Genomic DNA, 25,357 nt, shown 5'->3' on the forward strand with positions numbered 1-25,357 from the left:
TAAACTGATTTGTTGTCAGTTGTCTTTACTGACTCGCAAGTAACAACAGTTTCAACCTGTTAAAAGACAAACTGAGGCTTGTTAACTTTTCAAAAGATTCTCTGAGCAAACATCGCTTTGAACCAAGCAGCACCAAAGCCAAGGTGGTGAGGGGCCTCCCCAGCCGGGAGCAAGGGGAGAGGTGTTCACACCAAAGGAGAGGATTTGATGGCTGCGGCTGGCACGCACTGACTGATCTGATCGGGTTGTGGATGCTTGGACCCCAGGGTGACGCCCCCTGAGTTCCAGTACTGTCACGGGTGGTATTCACGTTGTGGGTCCCCTCCCGTCTTGTCCCTTCCTGCTTCTTTTCTCGCTGTCACAGCAGTTAGACATCACCAAGGGTAGCTGGGTTCTGAGATGGCGCATCTGGGTGTTGGGGGCCACTGGCAGATGTGTGTGTAGTCCAGACTGTGTGGTTGGGCACCACATTATCCCTTTAGGTTTCTCTGTAAAGAATGAGATAGGAGAGCTCTTTGAGCAACAGAGTTTTCCAGGCAGATGGCACACAACAACACATCAACAACAGACATGACTAATAAAACTTTACTTATGGACACTGAAATGTGAATTCAGGTACTTACGTGCCGTGAAATAGAATCCTTTTATTTATGTATTTATTTTGAAGTTTAGTTAATTTGCATTACTGTACCAATTAGAATTTTTTTTGACACTTTTCCCCCCAACCATTCAAAACTGTGAAAACTGTTCTTGGCACGCGGGCCATCCCAGACCAGGTGACAGGCTGGATCCAGTCTGGACCGGCCACAGTTTGCCAGCCCCTGCTTTTGGATGAAAGCAGCGAAGGCACCCTTAACTTGAGCCTTGTTTTTAGACGCCTAAGGCCACTGACTGGGGACATGGGCAGGGCAGGGGAGGTGGGGTGGTCCAGGCGGCTGGCTGGCGCCCTGCGGGCCAGCTTGGGGCTGGAGGGGAGCCTCCATGGAGGTGCCAGCCCATGTCTGCCTCTCCAGCTCCATGGTGATCCGAGACCTGACTCTGCGCAGCGCCGCCAGCTTCGGCTCCTTCCACCTCATCCGGCTGCTCTACGACGAGTACATGTTCTACCTGGTGGAGCACCGGGTCGCCGAGGCCACTGGGGAGACGCCCATTGCTGTGATGGGAGAGGTGAGCGCTCCCCACCCCAACCCTGGGACAGGCGGGCAGGCCTCGGGGTCCAAGAGGACACATCGAGGGGCTCGGGTGTGGGGGTCAGCGGCTGGGAGAGAGCTCGCCTGCCCCAGTCAGACTGGCACAGGCAGACCCTGGCTCCTGTCACCTCCTTATGAGACCCCGGGCAGGATTTCCTGCCTCCTGGTGGTAGAATACACAGAACGTATCATTTACCTTTTCAGTCATCTCACAGTAAACAATCAAATGGCATTTAGTACATTCACAACGTTGTGAAACCCCCACCTATCTTGTTCTAGAACATTCCACCACCCCAAGAGAAACCCCATTCCCACTGGCAGTCCCCCATGTACCCCTTCCTCCAGTCCCTGGCAACCACTCACCCCCTCTCTGTCCCCGTGGATCTGCCTGTTCAGGACATTTCTGCCACGGAGTCTCAGCCTGTGTGTCCTTCTGTGTCTGCCACTCTTCCCAAGCATTGTTTTCCCAGGGTCCATCCATGTGGAGAGTCAGGGCTTCCCTCCTTCTTATGTGCTCTTATGGCAGAGCACTCTCTGGTTGCCTGGCTATTTACCACTTGGCAGACCCATCACCTGTTGGTAGAGGGGCTGTTTTCAACTTCTGGCTGGTATGGGTCATGCTGCTGTGAGCATTCCTGTACATGTTTTGTTTGAACATCTGCTTGAATTCTTTGGGTTACATACCTGGGAGTGTATTTCTGGGTCATGATGGGTTTGTTTTGAGGAAGAAACAAGGTGATTTTAGTGCACAGAGATGTTAGTATATGATAAGCAGTGAGAAAAAGTGGCCGTTCCTTCCCTGAGCACTCAGAGGTCACAGCCTCTGTGCCCTTGCTGGCCTGGGCAGTCGGCACCCCCTCTACCCTCCAGCCACTCCCAGGCAGGGTCTAGAGAGTGTCAGAGGGGACAGCCCAGGCCCCTGAAGCTTCAGGGCTGTTTCTCAGGGCATAAGCCCCCCCACTTACAAAGCCAAAACCAGTTTCCACTGTGGACACGGCTCACCTTCCCCGGGACCGCCCTGTGGAGCCCCTCACTCTGAGCCTCTCTCTTTCAGTTCAACGATCTGGCCTCCCTGTCGCTGACACTGCTGGACAAAGGTGGGTGTGTCTGGGCGCTCCCTCCCGTGCTGGGCACAGTGGAGGTGGGGGCAGCCCCTAAGGCGGGGCTGGGCAGCAGCCTGCATGTCCACCGGGGCTCAGAGCAGAAGCCCCTTCCCCTCCTCCTAGATCACTGTCCTGCTCCCCCGGCTGTCTACACGAGGCCCGGAGGAGCAGGGCCATGGACGGGACTGGGGCGGCTCACTGCCTCCTCCCTCCATGTCTGGAGAGGGAGTGGGGCAGGTGGGGCAGTGAGCACCCCCAGGGCCCATTCCTTGCCCCACGGCGATGGGAGGCCCAGTGCCCAAAGGGGACCCTACCAGGCGCATGACCAGGCGCATGGGCACTGGTCCGAGGGTGGTCGCAGGGAGGAAGACCCCCAGTCAGCCCAGACCCGAGCCAAGGCAGGGCCCTCACTTGGCCTGTTCATGCCCCCCACCCCACCCGACCCCACAGATGACATCAGCGAGGCCCACTCGGAGACCCGAGGACGGGGCGAGCCCCTGGTGAAGCGGGAACGCAGCGACCCCAACCACCCCCTGCAGGGCGTCTAGCTGGGCCCCCAGCTCCAGGCCTGAGCTCCACCACAATAGTGCCTCTTAGACAAGTGACCTTTACTCCGAGTCCAGGGGCCCTGGGTCAGGGTGCCCATAAAAGACACCCTCTTCCTCAAGAGAAAAACTGCTGTGACCCTGGAGGAGTTGCGTGCCAGGTGCCCAGGGACTGAGCTGCACACTGGGGCACCCACCTCACTTTCTCCTCCTCCTGAATCTCCTCCCTCTTCGGCACACACCCCGGCTCAGAGCTGGAAGGGGCTGGGTGGTGGTGGCCAGTCGCTGCCTCCCCTCCCAGCTGGGAACTCCAGTGGCCCCGGGGAGGAAGAGGGTGTCCCGCAGCCCCCCTCGTGCCCTGCAGAGGGCAGGGGCCGTCTTGATCCTTGCCTCGTGGCCTCCTGCCCAGCTGGTCCCCGAGAGCCTGGTCTCTAGATGCCAAAGGGTTCAGAAGCAGCTGCCAAATGATCCCTGGACAGGGCTAAGCCCACAGCCCGTGGCTCAAGAATCAGTCACCAAAACAGGCTCTCTGGTGCCAAGACCCAGTGGGACCTTTACGTCAAACCCAGAAGCTTGATCTGCAACTGGAAGGATTGGGATTCTGCCCAAGTTCACAGTCAACATCAAGCTCAACAGTGAGGTCTGGAATGAGTTTGTTCCAAGGAGTTCGGGAGATCAGTGTCCCCTCAGCGCCTTCAGAGGGCAGCCCTCCAGCCAAGCCTGTGCATGAACAGCTGTGGCTAAGCCCTGCTTCACAGAATCTTCCAGATTGCCTGCCTTTGAAGTAGCGATCCCTGAGTGCTATGACTCCAGCAGGTCCCATCTTGAACTGTCAGAGTCTAAACTCTTCTCTGGGGACAAATGAACCCCAAGGCCCGGCCCAGCCCTGAACTCTACACGCTCATGTCTGCGTGCCTCATAATTTAACCTGTTGCACCAATGGGCCTGGCCCAGAGGGCTGACCCCACAGCAGCTGCAGAGAAGACGACAAGCCTCTGGTCTAGGAAGGCCCGGCTTCGTTTCTCTTTTTGAAAATATGTTCATACTGATAGTTTTGTGCTCTAATTGTTATTAGAACGTTCCTTATGAATGTGTATATGGCAGTATATCCGGTCCCCAACGGTGTTTTCTCATGCGTGCAGAAGGTACTAATGGAAACTCACGTGGCCTTGCAAACCCTGCTTCTCGACAAGCAGCGCTGTGCATCCGTGTCCTCGAATGCACTGGGCAGGGAGCTGAGGGGAAAGATGAGAAATCTCATTCTAAGGAACCAGCGGCCTGTCGTGGTGATCACCGAGTGCATCTCCTCTCAAGACTGCAGGCTCAGATTAACTCAGACAAAAAGAATGTCTTTAAAGATACGTCTGCTTTGCTGAGAGATGGTCAAGTTCATGGTTCCTGGACGGTCATGCCTGCCTCTTCCTCCAAGTTTCTGCCTTACGCCCTGTCTAGTCCTTTGCCGGATTCCATGAGGAGGAATATAAACGACATAAAGACACCAGACTTTCGAGCCCATTCTTGTTTTTCGTTGCAATAAACCCACTGAATGTACCCATTGAGGGTCATGGCCCACACTCCCACCCCTGCCCCGCCCCCCAGTGGCCCTGGAAGATACAGCTCCCCTTCCACCCCTTCCCACAGGGCCCTAGTCCTGGGACAGCGGGGCAGCCCAGGCTCCGTGAACCTGGGAAGGGGGAGGAAGGAAATGCCGCTTTCCTCCAGCTCCCTGGGGAATGTTCCAGAAGGGGCGCAGTTTCCTCAGGCCAAGAGGACAACAAAGCAGCTCAGCCCAGGATGGGCAACATGGTGTGTCCAGACTAGAGTCATTCAGAGGTGCAGGATAAACCCAGCTCCAGCCGCTAACACAACCCATTGATCTGGTATCTGGTAAAGTGGGGGTGGGGGGTGTGGGGCAGACCTCAGAAACCCCTAAGGATCAATGCCTGAGTCTCTTCCAGAATCACCAGGCCCCAGCCCCAGAGAGCCCAGCTTGTGGCATTAAGGTGGAGGGCTGGGCATCCATAACTGTTGCCACCACCCTCTCTGCAGGGGGTGGGGGTGGGCATGGGGGCACCCAACACAGGGGATTGTGGGACTTTGGAGAAATCCTGCAGAGAAGAGCAATGCACTCAGGAACCAGGAAGGGCCCAGGGGCAGGAGGATGTTCTAGAAACCTGGACGCAGTTCTCAGTTGCCCGTAAAAGCTGCTTCTAGGGAACGAGGCAGGTGCCCCGCACGCCACCAGAGTTGCTCAGCCTCGGCCCCAGCCCAGGCCCCTTTGTCCTGAGTGGCAGCCTGGGCGACTCCAGGCGACATGAAAATTATCCCGAGCTGGGAACCCCAGGGCCTGCGTTTGGCTTAATGCCTCTGTGGTCCCCATCTTGAAATTCCTAAGAATTTTCCACCAAAGGGCCAGTGCTTTCATTTCACACTGGGCCTCACAAATACTGTGGCCAGTCCTGGGGAGGAGCTCCCAGGAACCAAGCACGCAGCCTCCACCTCAGCCAGTGGCCAGGCCCCAACTCTATGCAATGCCCTGCCAGGCTCTGAAAACCCAGCGGAGCGCAGAGGTGTCCCCACCCTATTGTGGTTCAGGATTTCAGCCCATGGCCCCTGAGCAGCATCAACCCTTGCACAGAGCAGGAGCCACACCCCCAACCTTCCCCCTCAGAGATCCCAGCCAGAGCCAGGCAATAGGGTCCCTGGTAGGGGAGGGCACCTTAGGGCCTGGGTGGCTGGTGAGGCTCATGAGCACAGGTGATGCCCACATGATTCCTGCCCCAGGAGCCAGAGAAGAGAGATAAGGAGGGGAGCCCACTGAAGGCTCCTGGGTCATCGAGTCCCTTGATGGCCCACTGGGTAGTGCATAAGAGGGACCTAGTCCTACCAAGAGCCTCAGGAGGTCCTGACCAATCACAGTGGTTTCTCTATAGATGCTCTGGTCCCTTCTTTTTAACCATCTTCCAAGGTAGGTATTAACCACTCCCATCCACCGTCATACCCATGGGAAAATCGAAAGTTACTGGCTGGACAGCAGGCAGGATGGCTGGAGCCCCAGCAGCCACACTGGACCTCGAGGTGGACATCATACGATAAGGGTGGCAAAGCAGTGAGGCAGAGGAGCCTGGGTTCCCAGGATCCCAGGGAACCCTCCAGTCAGAGTTCAGTAAACCACTGAGGGTTGCAGGGGGACCCTCTGATGTTCCCGCTTCTAAGAACTCTCTGGTAGCAAGAACTCTGAAGCAGAGTAGGGGGTGCACATGCATATGACACACGCACACACGAGTGTGAAGCTGCAAGAGTGCTGAGAGATTCTCCCTGGCTGGGAGAGGCACCCCCTGCACCAGTTTTCCTCCCGCTTCTCTGGCTGTCCCTCTATCCCCACTCCCCATACCTGGGTCCTGCTCCTTCCACACCCTCTGTGACCTTGTCCACATGCTGCTGACTTGCTCCGCATCTGAAAATCCAGACCTCCTGCCCAAATCTCCACCCCACTGCCCGAGAGCCCCCGTTTTAATTTTTATTGGACTACCACTAACTCGATGGACGTGAGTTTGAGCAAGCTCCAGGTGATGGACAGGGAAGCCTGGTGTGCTGCAGTCCATGGGGTCACAGAGTCGGACACGACTGAGAGACTGAACTGACTGATAGTTGCTTTACAATGTTGCATTCGTTTCTACTGTACACTAAAGTGAATCAGCTATACATATACCCTTTCTTTTTTTGATTTCCTTCCCATTTAGGTCACACAGAGCATTAACTAGAGTCCCCTGTGCTGTAGATTCTCACTAGTTACCTATTTTATACATGGTATCAGTAGTGTGTAGTGTCAATCCCAGTCTCCAAATTCACCACAACCCAAGAGCCCGTTTTAGACATGGCACACCCCTAATGCTGTGAGTGCAATCTGAGCAGCCAGCGCCTACTTCATCTGGTTCCAAGAAGATGCCCGACCTCAACTAGTACAGAGCCTTTGAGTCTCCACAGATTTATTCACTTTGAAGGAGCTCAACTGCTTTTTACCTGGAGCCCACTTTTCACTTTTATGCACTGGAGAAGGAAGTGGCAACCCACTCCAGTGTTCTTGCCTGGAGAATCCCAGGGACGGGGGAGCCTGGTGGGCTGCCGTCTATGGGGTCGCAGAGTCCGACACCACTGAAGCGACTTAGCAGCAGCAGCAGCGGTTTTTATTTCATCCCAATCCTCTGCCGCCCCCCTGTGGTCAGTTTGTGACACTGCCTCTTCCTTTACACTGGGGAAAACGGCCAACTCCGATTTTGCCTACAGGGGAGGCTGTTTTGTTTACACTGAAATTGCAGTCATGCCTGGAAAGACCAGAGCTAGCTGTCTCTCTTCCACATCCCATCTCTCCTCCTTTTCCTCAAATATTTCCTGTTTATTTATCTCCCTACAAGATACTCAGTAACTGTTAATACAAAGAGAAAAACAGTAACCTGACCAAGTGATCTGAGTTGTCATTAGTAATGATACAAATTGCCACCAGGTGCCTTCCTGATCTGTTATTGTGTTATTCCCACCCAGAAATCATCACCTTAATTTAATCAGGAGGAAACATCCAACAAGCCCAAAATGAAGGAGTATTCTACAAAATAGCTGGGAGTATTCCTGACTAGGGGCTTCCCTGGTGGCTCAGTGGTAAAGAATCTGCCTACAATGTACGCAGCGCAGGTTCAATCCCTGGTCCGGGGAGATCCCTGGAGATGGAAATGTCAACCCACTTCAGTATTCTTGACTGGGAGATCCCGTCGACAGAGGAGCTTGGTGGGCTACAGTCCATGGGGTCCCAAAAGAGTCGAACATAACTTAACAACTAAACAATAACAATTCCTCACTAGGGTCATGGTGAAGGAAAAATAAGACAGAGGAATTAATCCAGACTAAAGGAAACCCAAGGAGAAATGACATCTAAATGCAACAAGGGGGTCTTCCCTAGCAGTCCAGTGGTTAAGACACTGCATTTCCATTGCAGGGGGCACAGGTTCCATCCCCTGGTCTGGGAACTAAGATCCCACGTGCCATGCAAAGCCAAAAGATAGAAAATAAAAATTAAACGAGGAATCCTGGACTGGATCCTGGGATAGGAACAAAACACTGGCAGTCAGCAGATGAGACCTGAATAGGTTTGCAATCACTAGTGTACTGATCACGTATTGATCAGTGTGAATATCCTGGTTTTGAGTGTTGTGCTGTTTAAGGAATATTTGGGGAAGCTGGATGAAGCCCACATGGAATTTCTTGGTAGTTTTTTCAACTTCTTTGTAAGTCTGAATTTTTTTTTTTTTTTTTTAGGGTTAGGGTAAGCCTGAATTTATTTTTAACTGAAGGTTAAATCCTTTTAATTACAGGGACTTCCCTGGTGGTCTAGTGATTAAGACTCCACACTCTCAATGCAGGGGGCACAGGTTCAATCCCTCGTCAGGGAACTAAGATCTTGCATACCGCACAGAGTGACCTTCAAAAAAAAAATCTTTTAAATTACAAAGAGAGTAAGATCAGTGCATGCATGCTCAGTCATGTCTGACTCTTTGCAACCTCATGCACTGTAACCTGCCAGGCTCCTCTGTCCATGGGATTATCCAAGCAAGAAAACTGGAGTGGGTTGCCATTTCCAACCCCCCCAGGGATCGAACTTGACTCTCCTGCGACTCCTGCAATGGCAGGCAGATTGTTTACCACTGAGCCACTTGGGAAGCTTTAAGATCAGTATTTCCTCCTAGATCCATACCACATTTAGCTGCTGCAAAACATGGGAGGGAAGCCGATGCACCCAGATTGGATCAGGGTCCCCCTCGGCTTCCGTGTCGGCCACACCTTGCTGGCAAGAACTTGACCCGGTGAACTACAGTGGGAGAAGAGGTGCTGAGCAGAGGAGGCCAGGAACTCCAGCTGATTAACCTCTGGGTCCTCACCCTCCATGTGGGCCTGGGCACAGAGCAGCTACTTCCCACGCCGGCTCCCTGCCCACAATGGGTAGGTGATAACTAAATTACAGCTGTGAAGGCCCTTTTCCTGGGGTCCAACTACGGAAGCCATTTTCCAACTTGGCTGTAGAGAAGGAAGTTCTTGGTCCTCAGGGCTTCAGCCCTGACCCGGGGTCGGGGGAGGAAAAAGGCAGCAGAGAGGCTGGTCAGCAGCTTAAAGGAAACCATTGGGGTCCCTCCATTTCCCACTTCTGACCCTTGGAGAAAAATCACAAACCCCTCCAAGAACTCTATAGCTTTCCAGGCCCTGTGGGGCTCCTTGCTCACTCAGCCCCAGCCAAACTGAGCTCCTCGCTCTTCACCAAACTGGTTTCTGCCTCAGGACCGTTGCCCTCACTACTGTCTAGGGTGCTTCTCCTGCAGGTCTCCCGCTAGAAGTCACCTCCTCAGATGTCCAGAGGGGACTCCTGTGAACGACGTTTTTTTTTTTCATATTTATTTTTGGCAGTGTCAGATCTTAGTTGCCCTGCAACACATGGGATCTTAGTTCCCCAACCCCACGACTCCTGCATTGGAAGGTGGATTCTTAACCACTGGGCCACCAGGGAAGTCCCTGAACAGCCGATCTAAAGTACCCTCTCTGTCACCTGATGCTTCATTATTTTTTCTGTAACACTGACTGGGTCACTATCTCAAATTATTTCACTTCCTCGTCTACTGTCAGTCCCCCCACAGAAGAATGCGAAGCTCCGTGACGGCAAGGTCTGTCTTGTTCCTGGGCCCCCAAGTGTAGAATGGTATCTGAGACGTAGTGGGTGCAGTGAATATATGCTGCCGTGTAACAGATCCTAAACTTAGTGGTTTGGTTTATTACAGGAAGCATCATTTATCTTTCATGGAGGTGAAGAATGGAAAGGGCCAGGCTGGGCAGGTGTCTCTCAGGGCTTTGCCTTTTGGTCTCTTTTTAAAAGTGTTTGGCTACGGCAGGTCTTAGCTGCAGCATGTGGGATCTAGTTCCCTGACCAGGGATTGAACCAGGCCCCCTGCATTGGGAGCACAGAGTCTTGGCCACTGGATGACCAGGAAGTCCCTGACTTTTGGTCTCACTTCAGCGCCTTTATAGCATGGCAGCCTCAAGGCAGGTGGACTGCTTACAGGACAGCTAAAGGCTTCCAGAAAGCAGGCCGAAGTTGTATCCTCAGCCTTGTGAGTCACATGATATCACTTCCACTTCTATAAATGGACATGTGACGCATAACCAGCCTGCCCCCATTCATGGAAAATGGAGCCCTCATCTTTTTTCAAATTGGAGAATAGTTGATTTACAATGTTGCTAATTTCTGCTATACAACAGTGACTCAGTCCTACATATTCTTTTCCATATCGTTTCCCACGGGACATTGAATATAGCTCTGTGCTGTACAATAGGGCCTTGTTGTTTATCCATTCTGTATATAAGTTTGCATCTGTGAACTCCAAACTCCCAGTCCATCCCTCCCCCACCTCCATCCCCCTTGGCAACCACAAGCCTGTTCTGTGTCTGTTTCTGTCTCGTGAGATAAGTTCCTGTGTCATATTTTAGATTCCACATGTTAAGTGGTATCAGGTGGCATTTGAGACCTGACCTTTTGATGGGAAGATCAGAGAATTTGGGGCCATGTTTTAAAACCATCAGAGTAGGCGATCAACAAATATTTATTGCATAAATAAATGTTGACTAAGTGAACGTGTAAGAGACCAGATAAAGAAAGCACAGGAAGGTCTAAGGGACATGACAAAGGCAGCCATGGCCACCAGGATGAAAACTGTGAAACCAAGGGAAATTTAGTTGGCTCATCAGGCTGATGGGGCTTCCCTGGTAGCTCAGTAAGGACGCTCGCTACCTGCCAATGAAGGAAACACAGGTTCAATCCCTGGGTCAGGGAGATCCCCTGGAGGAGGGCATGACAACCCACTCCAGTATTCTTGTCTGGTGAATTCCATGGACTGAGCAGCCTGGCGGGCTGCAGTCTATGGGGTCGTAAAGAGCCAGACAACTGAGCATGCACGAACGTCAGGCTGATGGGTTTAGCGTCCCTTGAGAAACCACAACTGGATTATATTTAGCCAGTGATGACATGTTGCTGGGAGTCTCCCAAAGTATGGGATGGATGTGGTCCATGAAACTGACTTTTGGAGGCATGCAGACAGTGCATTAAATGACACAGAATCTCATGGATTAGTTACCTCAGTTCAGTTCTTTCATTCCTTCTCACTGTGTCAAGAAGTTTCAGTTGAGTGATAATATGCCTTTAATAGCCCTCTAAGAGTTTGCTAATCTCTTTACATTAAAAAAAAAAAAGAAAAGCAGGCTTGGGGCTCAACACCTTGGCAGGCAACAATATCCACTCAGAATTACAAAACATTGTTTTGTTTTCATGTTTCTTTTTACAGCTATGGCTCAGTGGTTTTCTATCTGAAGTGGTGATATACTGTATCTATTTAATGTCAACTTCAACTAATAAAAGGCACATAAAGTATTAAGTTCACTAAGGGTCAGAGGGTTCAGAGACATGGCAACAGCCAAGAATACTTACCCAAGAGAAGTTACAGATAACAAAATGTAATGAATATAGTGATTGTTGTTCTTTAGTTGCTAAGTCGTGCCTAACTCTTGTAACTCCACGGACTGTAGCTCGCCAGGCTCCTCTGTCCATGGGATTTCCCAGGCAAGGATACTGGAGTGGGTTGCCATTTCCTCCTCCAGTGGTTCTTCCCGACACAGGGATTAAACCCGCATCTCCTGCATTATCAGGCGGATTCTTTACCACTGAGTCACTGCTGCTGCCCCTGCTGCTAACTCACTTAAGTCGTGTCCGACTCTGTGCGACCCCACAGACGGCAGCCCACCAGGCTCCCCTGTCCCTGGGATTCTCCAGGCAGGAGCACTGGAGTGGGTCACTGAGTCACTAGGGAATCCCAAACATAGTGATACTGATAAGACATAAGAAAACTAAGTCTATGTATTGCAGACTAGACAGACCCGACGACCCCTGGTGTCCTTTCCAGCTTCCCTGGTGGCTCAGATGGTAAAGCGTCTGCCTGCAGGAGACCTGGGTCCGATCCCTGGGTTGGGAAGATCCCCTGGAGAATGAAATGGCAACCCACTCCAGAACTCTTGCCTGGAAAATCCCATGGACGAAGGAGCCTGGTAGGCTAGAGTCCATGGGGTCGCAAAGAGTCAGACATGACTGAGCGACTTCACTTCACTGCAGTGTCCTTTCCAGCACTGACATTCTAGCTATACCTGAAGAATTTCTAGCCAATCTCTGTGGCCTGTGCCTGCAGCCTGGAGTCAAAATCCAAGGTAGCAAGTATCTTGGCTAAAATGCAGATTCTGATTCAGATCTAGGTTGGAACCTGGGAATCTGTATTTTCAACAAATTCCCTGGTGATGCTAATGCTGCTGGTTTGGAGGCCACAGCAAGAAAGTAGCAGGCTCCAGAGAGAAAGAGAGAAAAATCTAGTATGCTACTGCACACCTCTGCTCAACTCTGATTAGTGATATTCACACTGGTAGCCTGAGACTGGCCATATGAAGTATTTATATCAAGGAAATCAGCACTACAAGGCAGGGTCCCTTTTATTGTTTTATTGTCTTCGAAATTTAAGTATGGGAAAATGGTAAAATTTAAAAGAAACTATATATACACAGGCACATGTATAATTATAGACAGAAACGCACGCTTCTCTGCTTCTCCCAAAGCAGCAGCTGTTGAACATTCACCACACCCCACTGGTTGTACAGAAATGTATAGAACCACCATATAAATACTGCAAACCAGTCAATCCTAAAGGAAATGAGCCCTGAATACTCACTGGAAGGACTGAAGCTGAAGCTCCAATACTTTGGCCATCTGATGTGAAGAGCCAGCTCATTGGAAAAGACCCTGAGGGCAGGAGAAGAGGGTGGCAGAGGATGAGATGGTTGGATGGCATCCCCGACTCAGTGGACACGAGTTTGAGCAAACCCTGGGAGATAGCAAAGGACAGGGAAGCCTGGCCTGCCGGAGTCCATGGGTTAGCAGAGTCAGTCAGACAAGACTTGGCAACCGAACAACAACAAAACTTCTATCGAGACCCAACAAGTAAATATTTGAAGATTTTTGGGGCAGACAGTCTGTTAAAAGAACTCAGCTCTGTGGCTGCAGCTTGAAAACGGCCACAGACATTATGTCAACGACTATGGCTGTTTTCAAGTAAATCTATGGGCACTGAGATTTAAATTTCACATGATTTTCACATGTTATGACAGATAATGATTCTTTTGGTTTCATTCCAACAATTAAAAATGTAACAGCCACCCGTAGCTTGAAGAAAGAAAGATGTGGCCCAAAGGCTACAGGACCTCCTTGTCCAGCTCGTACTGGAGCAGGAGTGGAGCTGGGACCCAAACCGAAGACCGGGGGCACAAAGGTCCAAGCGTAGGGATCAGCCAGTGCACACATCCTAAGGCTCAGAGAGTTTGGTGAGCTCCAAAGCGTGAGAATATGCCCACAGGTCCAAAACCAAGGAAGGGGCCCCGAGACACGGAGCATGGTGAAAGGGAGACTTCTGATGACGGTCTTGCGAGACCGGGTGTCTGGTGGGCAGGCACAGCCGGGACAGTTGCAGCAAGCACTTTACTTGGTAGCATGCAAGTCCCTCCCTCGATTTCTCATCAGCTGGGTACTATGGGGTGTACGATCATCCTGAAGGTTTGGTTATACAGTATCCTTCCTTCTCCCTTCCCAAACTAAGTGTTATTTCTCAACCAAGATTTTAGTTTATCTCTCACAACATCCCGCTTGCTTAGGGACTTTCCAGGTGTGTGAACTTTGTGGTTGTTACATCAGCAAACTGTTAGGCAAGCTTGGCTGCTGGTAGTTTTCCACTCAGAGCTAGCTACCTTTGGAAATGGACCACTTTTTTATTTCTTACAAATTCCCGATGGAGAAGCTCTATACAGTCAGCAAAAACAAGACCGGGAGCTGACTGTGGTCATGAACTCCTTATTGCCAAATACAGACTGAAATTGAAGAAAGTGGAGAAAACCACTAGACCATTTAGATATGACCTAAATCAAATCCCTTATGACTATACAGTGGAAGTGAGAAATAGATTTAAGGGACTAGATCTGATAGACAGAGTGCCTGATGAACTATGGATGGAGGTTCATCACATTGTACAGGAGACAGGAATCGAGACCATTCCCAAGAAAAAGAAAGGCAAAAAAGCAAAATGGCTGTCTGAGGAGGCCTTACAAATAGCTGTCAAAAGAAGGGAAGTGAAATGCAAAGGAGAAAAGGAAAGATATACCCATTTGAATGCAGAGTTCCAAAGAATAGCAAGGAGAGATAAGAAAGCCTTCCTCAGCAATCAATGCAAAGAAATAGAAGAAAACAACAGAATGGGAAAGACTAGAGAACTCTTCAAGACAATCAGAGATACCAAGGGAACATTTCATGCAAAGGTGGGTTCAATAAAGGACAGAAATGGTATGGACCTAACAGAAGCAGAAGATATTAAGAAGAGGTGGCAAGAATACAAAGAAGAACTGTACGAAAAAGATCTTCACGACCCAGATAATCACAATGGTGTGATCACTGACCTAGAGCCAGACATCTTGGAATGTGAAGTCAAGTGGGCCTTAGAAAGCATCACTATGGACAAAGCTAGTGGAGGTGATGGAATTCCAGTCAAGCTATTTCAAATCCTGAAAGATGATGCTGTGAAAGTGCTGCACTCAATATGCTAGTAAATTTGGAAAACTCAGTAGAGGCCACAGGACTGGAAAAGGTCCATTTTCATTCCAATCCCAAAGAAAGGCAATGCCAAAGAATGCTCAAACTACCACACAATTGCACTCATCTCACACACTAGAAAAGTAATGCTCAAAATTTTCCAAGCCAGGCTTCAGCAATATGTGAACCATGAACTTCCAGATGTTCAAGCTGGTTTTAGAAAAGGCAGAGGAACCAGAGATCAAATTGCCAAAATCTGCTGGATCATCGAAAAAGCAAGAGAGTTCCAGAAAAACATCTATTTCTGCTTTATTGACTATGCCAAAGCCTTTGACTATGTGGATCACAATAAACTGTGGAAAATTCTTCAAGAGATGGAATACCGGACCACCTGACCTGCCTCTTGAGAAACCTAAATGCAGGTCAGGAAGCAAGTTAGAACTGGACATGGAACAACAGACTGGTTCCAAATAGGAAAAGGAGTACATCAAGGCTGTATATTGTCACCCTGCTTATTTAACTTCTATGCAGAGTACATCATGAGAAATGTTGGGCTGGAGGAAGCACAAGCTGGAATGAAGATTGCCGGGAGAAATATCAATAACCTTAGATAGGCAGATGACACCACCCTTATGGCAAAAAGTGAAGAACTAAAGAGCCTCTTGATGAAAGTGAAAGAGGAGAGTGAAAAAGTTGGCTTAAAGCTCAACATTCAGAAAACTAAGATCATGGCATCTGGTCCCATCACTTCATGGCAGATAGATGGGGAAACAGTGGAAACAGTGGCTGACTTTATTTTTCTGAGCTCCATAATCACCTCAGATGGTGACTGCAGCCATGAAATTAAAAGACACTTACTCCTTAGAAGGAAAGTTATGACCAACCTAGACAGCATATTCAAAAGCAGAGATATTACTTTGCTAACAAAGGTCCGTCTAGTCAAGGCTATGGTTTTTCCAGTGGTCATGTGTGGATATGAGAGTTGGACTGTGAAGAAAGCTCAGTGCCAAAGCGTTGATGCTTTTGAACTGTGGTGTTGGAGAAAACTCTTGAGAGTCCCTTGGACTGCAAGGAGATCCAACCAGTCCATTCTAAAGGAGATCAGTCCTGGGTGTTCATTGGTAGGACTGATGTTGAAGCTGAAACTCCAATACTTTGCCCACCTGAGGCGAAGAGCTGACTCATTAGAAAAGACCCTGATGCTGGGAAAGACTGAGGGCAGGAGGAGAAGGGGACAACAGAGGATGAGACGGTTGGATGGCATCACTGACTCGATGGACGTGGGTTTGGGTGGACTCCGGGAGTTGGTGATGGACAGGGAGGCCTGGCGTGCTGCAGTTCATGGAGTCGCAAAGAGTCTGATACGACTGAGCAACTGAACTGTTATGAGAGGGGTGAGAACTGAGGCAACCATATCTTTCCATTTTCCAAACCATCCTTTTAAGCAATCTGTGAATGGGTCATCAATTCCAGCATTTTCTGCCAGCTCATTGGTTAAGGTCGTTAGTCCTTGTAAGGCCTTTGTGATGGTTCCATCAGGAGCTGTACTGTTGGGAATAAAAGTACAGCATTTCCCACCCAGCATAACACGAACACCCCCTTTCTCCTCTAGTTATCATGTCCAGTGCGATCTTACTTCCCAAGCCATCTGACTGGGGGCATCCAATTGGCTAGCTACTCCTTGGAGGCCATCTCTGGTATATCTGATAAATCTGTTGGTTATAATATATGTAAATTAATGCGATCTATATTTCTTTTTTTTTTATTAACTGTGGACCACCTAAAAAGTACTGACTCAAACCCTGTAGCTATTTGGTTTCAGGCCTTGAATTCATTAAGAACTCCCCTAGGGAATCCTATTGAATCTATATATATATATACACACACACACACACATATATATGTCAAAGGAGCCCACTGCTGTTCTCGGACTTCGGTGGCTGGGGGGCTTTTCGGGTACCTTGTGGAATGCCAGGGTGAAGGGAATGGCCAACTGAATGAAGGCACAAGCCCCTGTCCAACTTGACGGCAGTCAGTCTAGGAGGTTCCTTTTCCCACAAAACCACCAGACATCAGCCCGGGTCTACGGAGGGCTGAGTAGTTACTGTTGTCTGGCTCATCGGTAACGATCAAGATGCTGGTGCAGGTCGAAAGTTCCCCCATGGATCTACTGAACTCTGCCCCCTGCCTAGAGAGGCAAGAGTACTCGCTGTGCTCAGTCATGTCTGACTCTCTGCGACCCCATGGACCGTAGTCTGCCAGGCTCCTCTGTGCATGGGACTTTCCTGGGAAGAATACTGGAGTGGGTTGCCATTTCCTTCTCCAGAGATCTTCCCCACCCAGGGATTGAACCCGAGTCTCTTGCATCTCCTGCATTGTTTCATATTCCCTATGGAGAAAGAGGGGACAGCTCTGGGTCCGACCTTTGCAGTTCGGGAAAGAGTCACGACAGATTCTTGCAGGTCTTTTCCCCACGCATCTTTGTCCTGGTTAAGGGCCAACATATGCACTCCTCCCAGATCAGTGTCCCATCTGGGGGGGAACTGGTTCCCCACCTGTGCCTGGGGCGTCCGGCCACACATGCATCACATCACTCTTATGATGACCTTACACTGTAAATTTGACCCATTCGACCCAGGCATTTGTATCTCCATACCCTGTGTCAGTTTCTAAAGTCTGTCTTAGATCTTTGTACCTCAATTATTTCTATTCTTTTGGGATCATTAATAGAACTAACATGGTTTTCGGAGCTTGGGATCAGGACAGTCTCCGATACACTGGTTTTTATTTTCAATAAAGTTAAGAACAAATCACCCTAGGGGGTCTTTGCCAGTGACATCTGTCCCTAACCCATATACCTGAGATGCTACTTTTGGCTCTTAATCTAGGGTAGCTGGGTTGTTAACAGTCAAGAGGATAGGGTTGCATTTTAGATTTTGACAAGCTTCTGGTGGAATGCCCTTAGGTATATTTTGTCTTTCAAAGGCCTTCAACTAGGAGTCACCCACCCTATGTTTACCATCCAGTCCTGAAACGGGGTGGGCCATCGTACATCATCCCAACTGGGGCAGAGGCTTGCTTTAATATAAACCAAATCTGGTTCAGGGCAAAGATACTTATCCTCCTGTGACAACTGTCTCTGATTTTCTAAGGTTCCGCAAGGTAAAATTTGGCAGGCATCAAAACTTAATAGTCTGAGGTGACAAGGTTTTGGTTATATTGACAACCAACCTGATTGGATAATCAAGGGTTCCTTGTCAATTTCTATTCTGACTTTTTACCTGTTGGTTTCAATACCGGTTTCCAAAGGTGTGGCCACATGGTTAATGGTTATTGTGAAGGGGAGGATTCAGAGGGAGGGATTTAACAAGGTTTTCTTGAAGTTACCTTTAAAGGCTGTTCATTGGTCCTTTCCCTTCCCTTTGAGGTCTCTTTTATTGGCCCCCTGACTCGTGTATAATGAGTACAACCTTTTTCAGCAGTCCACACAGCTGTCTCGGTCGTCAGAAGCACTTGATAAGGGCCTTTCCAGCTTGGTTGGAGTTTGTCTTCTTTCTAGGTTTTGATTAACCCCAAGTCACCCGGCTGGAAGTGATGAATTCTACAGGCAGAGTCTGGGCAAGGTGTCCTTTTAATCTGGGGAATGATAAGGTAGAGGAAATGGTCAGTATATAGTTTCTTAGAAATTGGTCTTAGCCCAGGAGGTCTGCCTCCTGGAGTGTGTTTTCCTAATCACCCTCTTGTTAATTTCCTGGCAGGCTATGGCAGCTTCTGTAAACCTGTTTCGCAATGGTGTAGATTCTCAGGCAACCATAGTTTCTAAGTATTGTATCATACATAGCCTGGGGGCCCCAGTGGGCATTAATTCCCTCATCATGGGCTTACTTATCATTTTCCTTCCATCAGGTAACACCCATCTTTGGTCTTCAGTTTGGGTGTTTGAGATTAGGTTCAATAGATTCATTTTCTCCCCTAGAGAGGCTCGTTTAGTGGCTTCATCTGTGAGCCTGTTCCCTGTGGCTTCCATAGAATTCCCTTCCTGGTGACCATTTACATAAGCTATAGTTACCTCGTCTGGAAGCAGGAGACTTTCTGGCATTTGTTTAATCAATAAAAGTATTATACCTAATGTTGATGGCTCTAAAGTGAAAGTGAAAGTGAAGTTGCGCAGTCGTGTCCGACTCTTTGCAACCGCATGGACTGTAGTCTACCAGGCTCCTCTGTCCATGGGATTTCCCAGGCAAGAATACTGGAATGGGTTGCCATTTCCTTCTCCAGGAGATCTTCCCAACCCAGGGACTGAACCAGGTTTCCTGCATTGTAGGCAGATGCTTTACCGTCTGAGCCACCAGGGAAGTCTAAAGACATGTCTATATTAACACTTTAACATCAGATATTAACTTAATATTGAATGTTTTTTTAGTTTTCATGAATCTAAAATTCTGGCCAGTTATCTTTTGTATTTTGAGAATTTATATAAGCTCTTAATTGTCTCAAGCCACTTAAGTAGTGCTTATTTACAAAATAATTTTGATAACGTCATCCACAGGTAAAGCATAACATTACATACCTATAGACAAACACAGAGAGCTCAGATTACAATTTACTAGACTATCTCTAGCTAGCTTTCTTTAACAACTGCCTATGCAGTAAAAGAGCCCATTTTGACTATTTTTAGGACAGAAAATTTCCTTTAATCCCAATTAGCTACCTGCAAGAATAAGTTTTGTACATGCATAAACCAGGCTGGTGTTAGAGGCTGTTTTCTGATGCCCCGTGTTTCTGTGTTTGAGGGATTTTATTTCCCATTTTAAGCTGAATTTGTCAGGGGTAAAATTTACTAGTGAAATTGTGTGGTGGGCCAGTGTGCTGCATGTGAGCTTAACTCCTCCAGGAGTCACCCCAGAGTCGTTTCAGCCCTCCTACGTGTCTCAGTAACTCCCTTCGGCAGTCTAAGACCACCATGGGTGCTCAGATCGATCAACAGCCAATTCTTATTTGAGACCCCTGGACAAGCAAGTGTCTTAATTAATGAGTGGGTTTCCCTAGGGGACCACTGCACGGTATGAGGACTCGGCCTCCACCATTCCCGGAAATTTCTCAGTCACCTGAGAATCATGAGCAGCCGGGAGGAGTAATGTCCCATTTCTTTGGAGCAAAGCTCTCATGTAAAAATCTTCATTTTTATCCGGACAAATTCTAGTTAAGCAATCAAACAGAGGTAAAGCATCACATCAGCCTCCAACTCAACCGCTCAGCATAGACCGCTCTGTCTCCTACAAGCAGGCAACAGTGCTGTCTTTCATCAGAGCCTTACTCAGCATCTAGTCTTGGCAGGAGGACTGCTGCTGCTGCTGCTGCTAAGTCGCTTCAGTCGTGTCCGACTCTGTGCGACCCCACAGATGGCAGCCCACTAGGCTCCTCTGTCCCTGGGATTCTCCAGGTAAGAATACTGGAGTGGGTTGCCATTTCCTTCTCCAATACATAAAAGTGAAAAGTGAAAGTGAAGTCACTCAGTTGTGCCTGACTCTTAGCAACCCAATGGACTGCAGCCTACCAGGCTCCTCCGTCCATGGGATTTTCCAGGCAAGAGTACTGGAGTGGGGTGCCATTGCCTTTTCCGGGCAGGAGGACTATCCTGCCCCAAATCTCAACATCCTCCCCAGTGGACTATGGGGCAGGGGGGATGTCAGAGGAAGAATCCTTATCTCCCCTTTTCTTTGGTTCCCTATGCCTAGAACATTTATTCCCCATTTTCAGCTGGTCCCTATGCCTGAGTTTCCCTGTGTGCTCAAGCCCCCCACACTGGAGGCTTCTTGCACACTCTTGAGAATAGCTTTGACCATCTCAGGTCGTTTCTCAGGTGGCCCTAGTAGTCAAGAACCTCTCCGCCAAAGCAGGAGACTTAAGAGATGCTGGTTTGATCCCTAGGTGGGGAAGATCCCCTGGAGGAGGGCATGGCAACCCACTCCAGTATCCTTGCCTTGGAGAATCCCAAGGACAGAGGAGCCTGGTGGGCTACAGTCCATGGGGTCGCAAAGAGTCTGACATAACTTATCATTCACCGCCGTTTTCCTCGGGGGAAGAAGGAAACTTAGGATTGGGACTCCATACTCGCTTACATCTCGGTCACACACACTCGACCTCCGAAAATGCCCAACCACCAAGGCAGTACTTATAGTTCAATTTTTGCTGGTTGCCCCGGTGCCTGCTTTTCTCGCCTGTGTAGGTTTCACTGTCTTCCAGACGGTGGGCGATAGCCAGCCCACGTGATCTATGAAGGCAGTCGCCGTAAGGTCCAGGGCCTCGTGGGCCATTCGTCCCGGAACGCCCATTCTGATGGTTCAATGACGCAGGTCTCCTGCGCTGAGTCCCCCGATCAACATCTTTTCCCCGCCCCACCCCCATGAACCTTCTCTTTGGCCAGTGATCTCCAACCTCTGACCTCTACTTCCCCCAACCATCCCCCACCTCTCCACGTGGCCTCAGAAAGTTTGCCTGACGTACGGTTCCTTAGAAGGGAAAACTGAGGCCTGAGGTGACATAGGGCGCCCCAAGACCCCCCTCCAGGGTCCCCTCCAAGGCCCGGACCTGCGCACATGAAAAGCCTCCCCCTGGCCCAACCCAGGGATTTACCTAGAAGATGGCCTTTGTTGCGGCGCCCTCCGCTGTCCACGCTCCAGCCTCGGGGTTAGGGCCGGAAAACAATCGGAAAGCAGGGGCATGAAAACCCACTCCGGCCGGGCAGCTGTAAAGAACTTCGGATCCCGGGTTGCCCGCCGCGCGCTCCAGGCTCACTGCGCGTGCGCCCTGCCCTGCCCTGCCCACGCCCCCTCGGTCGGCGGGAAAAGGAGGCGGGGGCGGTTAATGCGCAGGCGCGTGCTACGAGCTTGTCCTGAACCGGACTGCGATCCAGAGCGCGTCTCAGTGCCGGGCTCCGCGCGCAGGCGCTAGCTGCCCGCCTTGCTAGGAGTCGATTTGGAAAGTGCGCACGCGCGGGAGTTTCTGGCAGAAAGCAGACGAACCCGGGCCGGCGCGGGGCCTTGTGGGAGGGCTTAAGGAAGTAAAATGGCGGACCTGGCGAACGAAGGTAGGGGAGGCGCCGTCTGGGGCCAGCTGGCGGCCAGGGAACGGGCGGCGGGAGGTCCGGGGGCCACAGGCCCGAGGGGTGAGCACTCCGGGTGCGGGGGGCCTGTCTGCTCCGGAAGAGCGGCCCAGCGGGCCTTGCAGCCGCCCCCCATTGCGTCCCCTCAGGCCGGGCTCACCCGCCCGACTCATCAGTCCCGGTAGCCCCGGCCCTACCACCGTCCAGCCAGACGGCCCGGGAGACGGCGGGGATCGCAATCCTGAGGCCCTTCCGCCTCTCAGGCCAGGCTGGGGGCCGAAGGGGGCGGGAGGCACGGCCGCAGCGCCTCGACCTCGGATGTAAATAGATCTCGGGGCCTGGTCGCGGGCCCAGCGCGCCACGCTCTCTCCCCGCCCCCTCGTTCTCGGGGACCCGGGCTTCCCTCTTCCCTGGCCTGGCTGCCAAGCCGGCCCACCCCCTAATCCTGTGGCGGTGCCCCACACCAAGGATTGAGAACGTCAGGTTTGTTTTCGTCCCCACCCTCAACTCAGGCCCCCAATTCCCGCCAGTTACCCCGGATCCTTAGTGGCGACCGACAGTCGCACCTCGTCTTGGCTCCTTGAGGCCCCAGCCGCAGGGTGTGGGCCGCTGAAAGCCCTAGCTGGTTTTCGGCCCTTTTTTTGGTTGCACTTCCAGAGGGAGACAAGGTTGTGTGATCCCCTTCTCTGCGAAGCGCTGACATCCCAGCTGAACGATTTTGACAAGGTTACAGTTCCGAACGGCTCAGAGAAAGCGCGCCATCAGCCGATGTCTGATGAAATCCCCTGTGATGTTCAGATCGCTCGTAGCTTCAGGACTTTCTGAGGCTTGTGTTTAGCTTCCTCCGTTCTTAGGTGCACAGCTGCGGGCAAGCGGTCTTGCCTGCCTGGCCCTGGTTCCCCCTCATACGTTGCTCCCTGCTGGCCTGAGGTTTCCCCCGCACAAATGACAATCCTAAGTGCTCACTCTGGTGAAGCATTTGGGGCAGTACCAGGTACTGTTCAAAGACTTGGGCGGGCAGCTATCTGGGGAAGTCCTCGCTCTGCACAGAAGTTCCCAGAGGAAGGTACCATCAGCCCTGGTTGTCGGTGAGGAAACTGAGTTAGAATGGTTAAGTTACTCCTCCAAGGCAGGTCACATAGCTAGTAAGGAGCAGGGATGTGCATCAACGTGGTCTAACTTCAGAGCCCCCACTTCACCTCTCATCTGTACCACATCTCTTTGATCAGTTAAAGGAGCTGGTGGAGGGTTGAGGCATTCCATTCACAAGATCCATTTAAAGGCAGATCGGGCACTGGATAAAAGAGAGTCAGTAGGACACACCTTATATATTTGCGAGTTTGGCCCGTTCACATTCTTGAACTCAGGGCTCATATTCAACACCTCCATTTGGATGTCATATCAAATAAAACCCCTATCTTTCTCCCCCAAACCTGCCCACCCTGCCAACTTTCTCCCCTAGTAGTAAATAGCAGGTCCAATTGTTTAAAATTGCTCAGGCCAGACACCTTGAAGTCGCCCCTGATGACTTTCTCTCACACGCTGCAGCACATCTTTGTCTGTTCTACCTTCAAATCTTTCCAGAGAATGACCCCTGTTGCCACTGCTTGGTCCTCCCTGCCATCTTCACCCATCTGGCAGCTTCGCAACCCAGAAGGCAGACAACCCCCGTGCCCCAAGACCTCCCTGTCCTCTCCCCCACCGCTGTCTCCCGACTTGGCCTGCTTTAACTACTCCAGCTTTCTCAGTGCCCATCTCGCGCGCCATATCCCCCTCTGTTACGCCTCTGGACCTGCCGGTTCCTCTGCTTGAGTCAGTCTTCCTCCAGTTGTCCCTGTGGCTCGCTCCTGTACCTCCTTCAGGTTCCTCCTCACATGTTGCTTTATTGAGAACTTCTCCGACCACCTATTTTAAGTTTTATCCTCATTCTCTATCCCCTTCACTCTGTTTCATGTTACTCCACAGTGCTTATCACCTACCAGCAAGCTGGGTTGACTTGCTTGTCTGACTGCCCCTCTTCAAAAATGTAAGTTCCATGAGGAGCAGGGTTTCTGTCTGTCATTAATGGACCCCCACCCCACCCTGATGTAGAACAGTGCCGGGCACAGGGTATAGGGATCCAGGGAATGTTTGTTGAATGAACAAGTGAGGTGTACCTGTGAGCACAAAGGGGAAATTATGGATTCCGGTTATCCAGGGACACCATGTCTAGCATAGGTACTGGCCCGTGAGCTGTCAGTTGCGTAGCTGAACTGACCAGTGTATAAAATAGAGACAATGGAATGTTTTGTACTTAAAGTTTTTGCCTAGTTAATGCCACACTCACCTAGTACTTTGCCTCTGACACTAGTTCTGGCCTCAAAAAAGTCGAATCCTAGTGGCCTTTTGTGCCTCCCGTATCTCTGCCGTGCTTTAGTTGGTTGTCATGTGTTTCTCGACTCTATTTCTGGTTTTGGCTTGTGCAGCCCGCCAGCATGTTCAGTTTCTCATCCTCTGTGTGAGCGAGGACTTCCTTTCCTATGCATTGTGAAGCTTAGGGGACTGCCCCATACATGTGCGTTCCCACTCGTCGTTGAAGCTCACACGCCCTCTTGGCTTCTGTCTTTCTGGACTGGGATCCTAAGCAGACCCATCCTAACTCCTGGGCATCTGTAGAGACAGAAAGCAGCGCATGTGATCCTGCTGTGTAACAAGGGTTGAGAACCGCCAGCTTGAGTAGTGCAGTACTGGTTAAGAGGGCCGTGCTTGTGTAGAGAGAAGCATTTCCAGATGTGTGTCGAGTTCAGCGTCTTGTTGGCTCTCATTGCCATGGTGATCTCTTCAGGGATGGTGACAGCCACTCCCACAACCCTTGCTGGTAGTCCTGTAGTCTGTGACTTTTAAAGTCCCGTTGGAATGTTTCCTAGGAGAGAGTGAGTGTGTGGTGGGAGGGAGGGGCGGTGCGGTACACACATCCCAAAGTCGTTAACCATCTTGTCTCTGGAGTTACTCTGCCTGGTAGACTGGCATCAGGGTGTGAAGGCAGCGTTTGGTTTCTGGTGAAGGTGAAGAAGGTGAGCAGAGCATATTGGAGCTGTAGGAGACCTTGGATTCTAGATCCCCGCCTTAAAATTTGATACCATATACACATGAGGCCTTGCTGGCCTGCAGAGACACGTGGTGGAAACCCGAGAGATGGTAAGGCGCAGGCTTCTCAGCTTTGGTCCTCTTGACACGTTGGACCAGATGAGTCTCTGTTGAGGGGCTGTCCTCTGCTGTGTAGGGTGCTGAGCATCCCCACAGCGTCTTTGCCTCCATACACGATGCTGGCAGCACTCCCTGCCTTGTGCCCCTCCCCCAGGGGCCGGGACCGTCAGGAGTGTCTTCAGACATAGTGTGTCTCCCTCAGCCAAGGCCTGTGGCGTGGCGTGATGGCGGGCCCCAGTCTCTGCCTGGGAACTGGGCTTGTGCTTTGATTCTGCCTTGTCCTCTCTGAGTGACTTTAGGCAACTCCTTAGCCGCTTTGAGCTTCAGTTTCCTCACCTGTAAAATGAGGATAATGGTAATTGTATCTATCACACGGTTGCTCTGAGCCCTGGCTGAATTAATACATATAAATGATTTAGCACCTATTTCAGCCCAGTAATAAACAGTCAGGAGGAAATGGAAGCTATTTTTACCATGGAGGACTTATGTTATAGACACATTTAGCTGAAGTGCCCAAGGCAAAG

The 25,357-nt window shown here is 50.5% G+C and overlaps 2 protein-coding genes and 1 long non-coding RNA gene across 17 annotated transcripts in view; 2 read left to right on the plus strand and 1 right to left on the minus strand.

The window, feature by feature from the left end:
- The window catches only part of RFX2 (regulatory factor X2), a 92,868-nt gene extending 88,479 nt beyond the window's left edge, over positions 1 to 4,389 (plus strand). For all 5 annotated transcript variants that reach the window (XM_061422487.1, XM_061422490.1, XM_061422486.1 and 2 more), the window contains 3 exons: positions 1,014 to 1,167; positions 2,245 to 2,287; positions 2,744 to 4,389. In XM_061422487.1, the coding sequence (XP_061278471.1) occupies positions 1,014 to 1,167; positions 2,245 to 2,287; positions 2,744 to 2,841 (295 nt within the window). In that variant the 3' untranslated portion in view covers positions 2,842 to 4,389. The remainder of the gene's footprint in view (positions 1 to 1,013; positions 1,168 to 2,244; positions 2,288 to 2,743) is intronic.
- Positions 9 to 21,362, minus strand: LOC133250819 (uncharacterized). 2 transcript variants are annotated; one of them, XR_009737429.1, is made up of 5 exons: positions 21,179 to 21,362; positions 17,930 to 18,178; positions 12,639 to 12,709; positions 1,554 to 1,763; positions 9 to 488 (listed from the first exon to the last, which is right to left on the minus strand). It is a non-coding gene; the product is annotated as an uncharacterized LOC133250819 (long non-coding RNA). The 2 variants fall into 2 exon arrangements; XR_009737430.1 differs by lacking the exon at positions 1,554 to 1,763.
- A 78-nt stretch (positions 21,363 to 21,440) lies between these two features.
- The window catches only part of RANBP3 (RAN binding protein 3), a 50,829-nt gene continuing 46,912 nt past the window's right edge, over positions 21,441 to 25,357 (plus strand). For 7 of the 10 annotated variants that reach the window (XM_061422491.1, XM_061422492.1, XM_061422493.1 and 4 more), the window contains exon 1: positions 21,513 to 21,632. In XM_061422491.1, the coding sequence (XP_061278475.1) occupies positions 21,611 to 21,632 (22 nt within the window). In that variant the 5' untranslated portion in view covers positions 21,513 to 21,610. Of the gene's footprint in view, positions 21,633 to 25,357 lie in introns of all 10 variants that reach the window. The other 3 variants (XM_061422497.1, XM_061422495.1, XM_061422502.1) reach the window with 3 other exon arrangements.

Source organism: Bos javanicus, chromosome 7 (assembly GCF_032452875.1).
Source record: "Bos javanicus breed banteng chromosome 7, ARS-OSU_banteng_1.0, whole genome shotgun sequence".
NCBI lineage: Eukaryota > Metazoa > Chordata > Mammalia > Artiodactyla > Bovidae > Bos > Bos javanicus.